At 47.2% G+C, this 9,790-nt stretch overlaps 1 protein-coding gene across 1 annotated transcript; it reads left to right on the top strand.

Annotated features, from left to right (window-relative positions):
• Positions 1 to 380: 380 nt before the first annotated feature.
• Positions 381 to 9,558, top strand: LOC137349144 (zinc finger protein 132-like). Its single transcript, XM_068014544.1, has 3 exons — positions 381 to 628; positions 4,499 to 4,622; positions 7,991 to 9,558. Exon 3 carries the CDS (start codon positions 8,318 to 8,320, stop codon positions 9,404 to 9,406), a length of 1,089 nt encoding a protein of 362 aa, XP_067870645.1. The 5' UTR covers positions 381 to 628; positions 4,499 to 4,622; positions 7,991 to 8,317; the 3' UTR covers positions 9,407 to 9,558.
• Positions 9,559 to 9,790: the final 232 nt, after the last annotated feature.

Genomic DNA, 9,790 nt, shown 5'->3' with positions numbered 1-9,790 from the left:
AAGCGATAAACACAACCACTGAGGAGGTTTGGATTGAATTCGTGTTTTGTTTCAAATTGAGCAGCGCCATCTTTAATACTGGCAACAGCCTGTTACGTCACATAAAATGACGTAACAGTCGATGAGGCTGCATTGCGCATGTCAGCGATGCACCACCTGGTGGTTACGTTCCCAGTAAACGCGCGTCCTCAACATATGTTCGCTGTTTTATACCTTTTTTGAGTGTGAAACATAAACTTTCCGTCCATTTTCCGACATGTAAATGGCAGGTACAATGCCCAGAATGTTCCGCGCCGATGAAAACGACCTATCTCCATCCCAAGGGCCGCAACGCGCAGGCGCGGGAAGGCCCCGTACCTCCCAGAACCTGCCTGTGTGCGCGGAGCATGCGTGTTGCGGCTCCCGGAAGCTGAGCGAGGCCGAGCGCAGCCTCTGCAACACCGAGTCTCAGCGGCTCTCAGGCACCGAATCAGAGGTGCCGAATTCGGCGGACGTCCGGCGAGGGCCCCGGGGGGAGGCAGGGGACACCATTAAAGCGATGGTGTAGCGCCTCCCCCATCCTCGCCGCCGCTTCCGGGTTTCTTCTCTCATTTCCACCGAGTCAGGAAGCCTGTGAGTTGATTTGCTGGTAAGTATTGTAGCTTTCTTTCCCTTTCTCCAAAGTTAGGAAGTTAGTCCAAGGAGCTGGAAATTAAACATTCCGGTTTTCTTCAGAATAAGGGGCAGCTTCCCGAGATTTAAGTGACATCAACAGAAGGGAAAGTCTTCTCTTTTATTTTTAAGTGGTAAGGTTCGAGGAATGGTAGGAAAGATTGGATAGGCTGGGGTTGTTCTCCTTATTACAGAGAAGGCTGAGGGGAAATCTTATTGAAATGTACAACATTTTGAGGGGCCTGGATAGAGTGGAGGTGAAGGGTCTATTCACCTTAACAGAGAGGTCAGTGACTAGAGGGCATAGATTTAAAGTGGTTGGTAGAAAATTTAGAGGGGAGATGAGGAAAACCTTTTTCACCCAGAGGGTGATGGGGGTCTGGAACTCACTACCTGAAAGGGTGATGGGGGGCAGAAACTCTCAACTCATTCAAAAGGGGTCTGGATATGAACCTCAAGTGCCGTAATCTGCGGGGCCACAGCCTAAATGCTGGAAGGTGTGATTAGAATCGGTGGATCGTTTTTCAGCTAGCACAGACACGATGGGTCAAGTGGCCTCTTTCTGTGACTTAAGCTTTCTGTAATTCTATCATGGGGCAGGATGTCAGAAATGCTCCATCCATCAATATTGGCGACCACGCTCTGGAAGTGGTTCAAGAGTTCACCTACCTAGGCTCAACTATCACCAGTAACCTGTCTCTAGATGCAGAAATCAACAAGCGCATGGGTAAGGCTTCCACTGCTATGTTCAGACTGGCCAAGAGAGTGTGGGAAAATGGCGCACTGACACGGAACACAAAAGTCCGAGTGTATCAGGCCTGTGTCCTCAGTACCTTGCTCTACGGCAGCGAGGCCTGGACAACGTATGCCAGCCAAGAGCGACGTCTCAATTCATTCCATCTTCGCTGCCTTCGGAGAATACTTGGCATCAGGTGGCAGGACTATATCTCCAACACAGAAGTCCTTGAAGCGGCCAACATCCCCAGCTTATACACACTACTGAGTCAGCGGCGCTTGAGATGGCTTGGCCATGTGAGCCGCATGGAAGATGGCAGGATCCCCAAAGACACATTGTACAGCGAGCTCGCCACTGGTATCAGACCCACCGGCCGTCCATGTCTCCGTTATAAAGACGTCTGCAAACGCGACATGAAATCGTGTGACATTGATCACAAGTCGTGGGAGTCAGTTGCCAGCATTCGCCAGAGCTGGCGGGCAGCCATAAAGACAGGGCTAAATTGTGGCGAGTCGAAGAGACTTAGTAGTTGGCAGGAAAAAAGACAGAGGCGCAAGGGGAGAGCCAACTGTGCAACAGCCCCAACAAACAAATTTCTTTGCAGCACCTGTGGAAGAGCCTGTCACTCCAGAATTGGCCTTTATAGCCACTCCAGGCGCTGCTTCACAAACCACTGACCACCTCCAGGCGCGTATCCATTGTCTCTCGAGATAAGGAGGCCCAAAAAGAAAGAAAAAAGAATTCTATGATACATTGCTCATCCTGTGCTCTATAAAATTTACAGCACAGAAGGCTATTCAGCCCATTGTGTCTGTGCCAGCTGAAAAAGAGGTATCCAGCTCAGTCTCCCTTTCTAGTTGTTACGACCTCAGAGAGATTGACAAGATGAAAAATACGAGATATGAACCCCCAGACCGATTTAATAAATCACATGAGATTTCATGTTTTAAGTCTTTCATTCTAACAACAAAAAGAAATCCCCAATTAATTAAATAGAACTTTGTAAATAGCTGACACCCTAAATTACAATCAAAGGTATTTTCTTTACTTATTCAACACTTGAATATCTCACACCACACTGATACGTTACACAATCCTTTTTGATGACAAAATCGTTTGCAGTTAAAAGTCCCAAAATCCTCCCAGTTTCGCTCCCTTCTCCAAGCACCTCTGATCTGGACGTCTGTAGATAGTGTGATTTCTGATGATGCTGTGGGCCCTTTACCCCTCTACAAACTTCGAGTCTCAAAAAAAGGTTCAAGTTTCCATAGCTTTTCGCTCTATATCTTCAGAGAGCAGGCGTTTTCTCTCTGTCTCTCTGTCTCTCTCTCTCTCTCTCTCCAGCTGCCCCTGCTGGGTGCCTTCTCTTACAACTTCCCTTGATGGGTTCTCTTCTTACAGCCTGCTTGAGGTACATCTTGTGCCATGTGGGAGCACCAAGATACTTCCCGTGTCCTGGATAACCATTTGTGCAGGAAGCGTCGTCAGTTGTAACAGCTCGAGCTCCGGGATTTGGAGCATGAGCAGCAGCTGGCGTCACTGCGGCTTATCCGTGAGATTGAGAGCTTCATGGATAGCACGTTTATCGATATGGTCACCCCACAGCTTCAGAGTATGCAGGGAGAGAAGCAATGGGTGGCCAACGGACAGTCATGAAGAAATAGGCAGGTAGTGCAGGTGTTCTCTGAGTGCATCTCATTCTCCAACCAGTATTCAGTTCTGAATACCGATGAGAGTGGTAGTTCACCTGAGGATTGCAGCCAGAGCCAAGTCCATGGCACCATGGTTGGCTCAGCTGCACAGGGGGGCACAAAGATGACTGGAGGATCAACAGTGATACAATACTCGATAGGGGAACAGACAGGCATTTCTGTAGCCGCAGACTTGTTGCCTCCGTCGTGACAGGATCAAGGATGTCACTGAACAGCTGCAGAGCACCGTGAGGGGGAGGGTGAACAGCCAGCAGTCGTATCCACATTGGTACGAAAAACATAGGCAGAAAGAGGGATGTGGTCCTGCAGTCAGGATTTAGGGAGGTGGTTGGAAATTAACAAGCAGGACCTCAGAAGTAGGAACACTCCTGTGAAGAGTCTCGGGATGTTTTTACTATGTTAAAGATGCTATATAAATGCACATTGTTGTTGTTGACCATGGGCAGGGATTCAGTTCCAGTCTGAGCTGGAAGCTCCTGGGTGCAGTCACATCGGGGAGAGGGTGTTCACCAGCTGAATGTGGAAATGGATTCACTCAGTCATCCCATTTACTGATAGACCAGCACAGTCACACTGGAGAGAGACCGTTCCGATACTTCACCTGTGTGAAGGGATTTACTCAGTCTTCCCACCTGTTAACATCCCAGCTTTCAAAATTCAAAGGATTTGATCCATAATCAGCACATTCTTACTGGAGAGAAGCTGTTTAAATATTCTGTGTGTGTGAAGAGATTCACTCGTTCATCCCACATGCTGACACACCACTGAGGTCACATGACAGGAGGGGTTGGATTCTGCTGTTATTGCTGCTGTTTTGGGGAATCTGGATTACAGCAAAAACATGATTACATTTATTTGGGTCTACAATGGCGGGGTTTTTACCCAGCATTGTCCATGGTGGAGAATGTTCCCTATTCACACCACAGGAGACCAGTGCACAGGCGCAGCGCCAAACAATTTTTGGAATTTGTGCTTCCTGTCTCCCAGTTTTATTCCAACGGATCCTCATTCACTTTGGAGCCGGCTTGGTGGCGAACAGTGTCTGGGGCGGGCGCGGTATGAGTGATGGCGATGGAGAGATGCTTGTGAGTCACATCTCCAGCCGGTAAGTGGCGGCGGGGCGGAGGGAGTGATGGGGTGGGTGGGGAGGCTTCAGAAACACCCGTTGTAGGCCTCAACGCCCCCAGTAAGAAGCTCCCGGTCTCGCGTTTGCACTGAGCGGGGCGGCAGCGGGGCTTCTCCCGGTGACAGGCCCGGGGTTAACAGCCGCCAGCTTTCCAGGGGACAGTGTACTGCAGAGCGCATGAACGGCCATCCTGGACCAGGAAGCAGGAGGAGCGAATGTTGTGACTTTCTATCCTGGACTGACAGTGATGGCTTTTGTAAACTCCTTTTACAGGGAGTAAGAAGGGGAGAATCCGCAGATGGGGAATCTGAAACCAAACATCACATCAAGATCTGACAGAGTTACTCAGTGCATCGGGACCTGACTATCATCGGCCTTTAAACATGGAAGGAAAAAGGTTTGTCTGTTCTGCTTGTGGGAAAACATTTCAGTTATCAGTGTGACTGGAAAAGCACTGAGATACACAAAGCCCTAGGGCACTGAGTTCAGTTCAGAGCACCAGACGTTAGGAAGGATATATTGGCCTTGGAGGGAGTGCAGTGTAGATTTACCTGAATGATACCTGGACTCCCAAGGGTTAAATAACAAGTAGCGATTACACAAATGAGTCATAGTCATTACAACACAAAAGGAGGACATTCAGCTTTTTGATTCCATGCCAGCTCTCTGTAGAACAATCCAGTCAGTCCCATTCCCCCCGCTCTATCCCCGTAATCCTGCAGGTTTATTTCCCTCAAGTGCCCATCCAATTTCCTTTTGAAATCATTGATCGTCTTTGCTTTCACCACCCTCGTAGGCAGCGAGTTCCAGGTCATTACCACTCACTGTGTAAAAAAAGGTCTTCCTCACATACCCCCTGTATCTCTTGCCCAAAATCTTAATCTGTGTCCCTTCGTCCTTGTACCATCAGCTAATGGGAACAGCTTTTCTTTGTCTACCTTATCTAAACCTGTCATAATCTTGAACACCTCCATCAGATCTCCCCCTCCACCTGCTTTGCTCCAATGAGAACAATCCCGGCTTTTCCAACACAATCTTGTAACTAAATTCTCTCATCCCTGGAACCATTCTGGTAAATCTCTGCACCCTCTCAAGGACGTTCACATCCTTCCTAAAGTGTGGTGACCAGAACTGGACGTAATACTCTAGTTGTGACCTCACCAGAGCTTTAGAAAGGTTCAGCATAACTTCTCAGGTTTTGTATTCAGTACCTCTATCCATGAAGCCCAAGGCCCCAAACATTTTGCTCGCTATTCTGTCAATATGTCATACCATCTTCAAAGATCTATGCACATGAACCGCCAGGTCCCTCTGTCCCTGCGCACTCTTTATAAATGCCATTAAGTATATATTGCCTCTCCCTATGCCTTGTGCCACAATGCATCACCTTATAGTGATTGTATTCCCAGGAATATAGAAGATTATGGGGTGCTTTTAACAAAGTTTTCAAGATATTAATTAGAACAGATAGTATAGAGAGAAACTATTTCCGCTGGTTGGGAAACCTAATACTAGGGGTCAGAGTATAAAAGTTAGAGCCAGACCTTTCATTAATCCTGGACCCTGTGAACACCAGGATTAATCCACCCCTGGGCCCTGTGAACCTGAACATTAATCCACCCCTGGGCCTGCAGGCTTAAACATTAATCGACTCCTGCTGTACATACACAGAATTACAGCCCAGAAACACACCGTTCAGCCCCACTAGTCTGTGTTGGTGTTTATAATCCATATGAACCTCATCCCACCCTGCCTCTATTCCCTTCTCCCTCATAAATATATTGAGTCTCTCCTTAAACACATCATTGCTATCTGCTTCAACCACTCCACATGGCAGTGAGTTCCACATTCTCACCACTCTCTGAGTAGAGAAATTGCTCCTAAGTTCTCTATTTGACCTGTTAATGTCTGTCTTATATTGCTGCCCCCTTGTTCTGACTCACTGATAATTTTAAAGACATCTATCAGATCTCCTCCTAGTCTTCTCTTTTCCAGAGAAAGGAGCCCCAGCCTGCTCAATCTTGCTGGATAGTACCATCCTCTCTGGTGATATCTTTGTAAATCTATTCTGCACTTTCTTCAGTGTTTCAATATCCTTTTTTAATATGGAGACCAGAACTGCTCACAGTCCTTCTAAGTGAGGTTCTCTATAAATTTAACATTCCCTCCCTGCTGTTACATTGTATTCCTCTAGAAAAGAACATCAGCTCTTTCTTTGCTCTCTCATCGACTTGTGTTGCTCCTTTTAGTGATTTATGTGACTCTGTTCCCAGATCTCTTTGCTCCTCTGCTCCATTTAATTTCTTACATTCTAACCAATAACTGGCCTCCTTATTCCTCCTCCCAAAATAAACCAGCTCACATTTCACTATGTTGAATTTCATTTCCCATTTATCTGTCCAGTCTGCCAGCCTGTTTCTGTCTTCCTGAATTTCAGTGCAGTCCTCCACATTATTATTTCTACCACCCAATTTGGTGTCATCTGCAAATTGTGTAAACGTCCCTCTAATTCCTGAGTCCAAATGTGGGTAATGAACAGAAGTCCCATTGTAATTCACACCGTAGTACATGGCTGGGCACTCGGGTTTTGTATAATTTATTTAATAATTTCATTCATTGTCTCTCCGGCCTCAATTTCAATGGGATGACGCAAAATCATGGTGGATTAATTACCCAGGATCCCCTGCAGGTCAGAAAATCCCCTATCAATGACTACAGGAGACCCTGCATCGTCGTGGGATTGGTCTGTGCTCTGAGCATGTGCAGTGCGGGTGATGGAAATGGATTGAGGTGAAACAGGCGACTCGGGAGGTGGGAGGAGATTGTGGGCGCAGGGGAGGAATTGGAGCCGTGTGTGGGTGGGAAGCTTCATAAACACCTGGGGTCGGCCTGAGACCTACCATTTATTGTGTATTCTCTTGCCTTGTGAGTTGTCTCCAAATGTACTGCCTCACACCTCTCTAGATTGAATTCCATTTGCTGTTGTTCTGCCCACCTGACTAGTCCATTGATATCTTCCTGCAGTCTGCAGCTTTCTTCTTCATTATTAACCATATGGTCAATTTTTGCATCATCTGCAAACTTCTTGATCAAACCCCCCTATATTCAAGTCCACGTTATTAATAAATCCCACAAAAAGCAAGGGACCGAGTACTGATCCCTGCAGAACCCCACTGAAAACAGTCTCCAGTCACAAAAACTCCATCAACCCTTTGCTTCCTGCCTCTGAGCCAATTTTGGCTCCAACTTGCCACTTTGCCTTGGATCCCATGGGCTTTTACTTTTGTGACCAGTCTGTCATCTGGAACCTTATCAAAAGCCTTGGTTACACTTTAGCCCCACTTTCCTAATGTTTGGTCGCTCGGTGTGGAGGGAGGTGGGTGAGTCAGAGGATCTTTTCCTGGATCTGCTCTTGGGCCTGGTTAAAACAGCAATGTGTAGGTCCAGGATGATCGGGGACCATGTTGGGGGCTGGTGGTCACACTGGCTGCCAGCCTCTGCTCTGTTCTCTTGTCCGTGCCCGGGTGGCCCTGGAGAGGGAGCACACTTCATACCACCGGGTACAGAGTCTCTCGTGGACACTGGTTACAAAATTCTGGTTTCGTTTGGGCGGTTCCTGTTGCTTGTTTTGGCTTCTTTTAGTTTGAATGGACCAGATGCTTGGGGAAAAGAAAGAGTTAGGAATGTTCCCTAGAAACTAGAATTGCCTGTTCTGAATTTCTATTCTGGACTGATTGCTATGACTTTTGTAAACTCCTTTTAAAGGGTGTTGGTTTGAAGATGGGAAACTCAAACCAAACATCACATCAGGATCTGACAGAGTTACTCGATTCATCAGGACCTGAATATCATCAGCCTTTGAATGTGGAAGGAGAAATGTTTGTCAGTTCTCTCTATGGGAAAACATCAGTGTGACTGGAAAAGCACCGAGAGACACACACACGCGAGTGAGTGTTCCAGTGCACTGACTGTGGAAAGAGCTTTAACTAGTTACACAGCCTGAAAAAAAAAAAATCACACCTTTCATTTGTTCTGTGTGGATGAGGTTTCAATTCATTGTCCAACCTGGAGAGATACAAGGACATCCTCATCATGGAGAAACCATGGAAATGTGGGGACTGTGGTAAGGGATTCAATTATCCATCAGAACTGGACACTCATCAGCACACTCAAACTGGAGAGAGGCCATTCACCTGCTCTGAGTGTGGGAAGGGATTTGCTCAGTCATCCCATCTCCTGATACACCAACTTGTTCACTCTGAGAGATGTTTTGTATGTCCTGACTGTGAGAAGAGCTTTAAAAGCAAACATGCTCTGCTGACACACCAACGCATTCACACTGGGGAGAGGCCGTACACCTGCTGCGTGTGTAGGAAGGGATTCACTCGGTCATCCAACCTGCTGATGCACCAAAGGGTTCACACTGGGGAGAGGCCGTTCACCTGCTCCGAGTGCGGGAAGGGATTCACCCGATTATCCCATCTCCTGAGACACAGACTTGTTCACTCCGATGAGAGATGTTTTCCATGTCCTGAATGTGAGAAGAGCTTTAAAAGCAAAAATGATCTGCTGACACACCAACACACTCACACTGGGGAGAGGTCATTCACCTGCTCAGAGTGTGGGAAGGGATTTACTCGGTCATTCTACCTGCTCGCACACCAGCGAGTTCACACTGGGGAGAGGCCATTCACCTGCTCAGAGTGTGGGAAGGGATTTGCTCAGTCATCCCATCTCCTGAGACACCAACTTGTTCACTCTGAGAGATGTTTTGTATGTTCTGAATGTAAGAAGAGCTTTAAAAGCAAACATGCTCTGCTGACACACCAGCGCATTCACAGTGGGGAGAGGCCGTACACCTGCTCCGAGTGTGGGAAGGGATTCACTCGGTCATTCAACCTGCTGGCACACCAACGCATTCACACTGGGGAAAGGCCGTTCACCTGCTCCAAGTGTGGGAAGGGATTCACCCGTTTATCCAACCTCACTGAACACCAGTTTGTTCACTCTGACAGGAGACCTTTTAAATGTTCTGATTGCGAGAAGAGCTTTAAAAGCAGAAATGATCTGATGAGACACCAGAGAGTTCACATTGTGGAGAGGCCGTTCACCTGCTCTGCGTGTGGGAAGGGATTCACTCAGTCATGCAACCTACTGAGACACCAGCGAGTTCACAAGTGACTGCAGGGGTTGGATTCTGCTGTTAATCACATCCGGGACTGAACCATGTTCATTCTGACAGTTGGTGTTAGTTTCGTTTGACATTAATCCCTGTAACTGGGCTGGAGTTTAATATTCTAGATATATGTTCAATAAATCAGCTTTGTGTCCAATGCACAGTGTTCGAGTCCCTGATTTCTGTAAGAGAAGAGACGGCTGATGTTCTGTTACTGACTGTTCCAATTTTGGGCCTTTTCTCCGTTGTTAATGGAAGACTTGTCTTTGTATACTGCCTTTTGTGACTTCAGGATGTCTCATAGTGTTTTACAGCTAATGAAGTTTTTTTGATTTTGTTACGACCGAGGCAGGAGTGCACTGTTAATTCAGTCCCGCTTCTCCACAGGT

The sequence above is a fragment of the Heterodontus francisci genome, chromosome 34 (assembly GCF_036365525.1).
Source record: "Heterodontus francisci isolate sHetFra1 chromosome 34, sHetFra1.hap1, whole genome shotgun sequence".
Taxonomy (NCBI): domain Eukaryota; kingdom Metazoa; phylum Chordata; class Chondrichthyes; order Heterodontiformes; family Heterodontidae; genus Heterodontus; species Heterodontus francisci.
The sequence above is the reverse complement of the archived record's forward strand: the minus strand, read 5'-3'. Positions and strand labels throughout refer to the sequence as shown.

Coding starts and splice junctions, on each gene's coding strand:
- LOC137349144 (XM_068014544.1), top strand. CDS start 8,318: ATGGAGAAACCATGGAAATGTGGGGACTGTGGTAAGGGATTCAATTAT.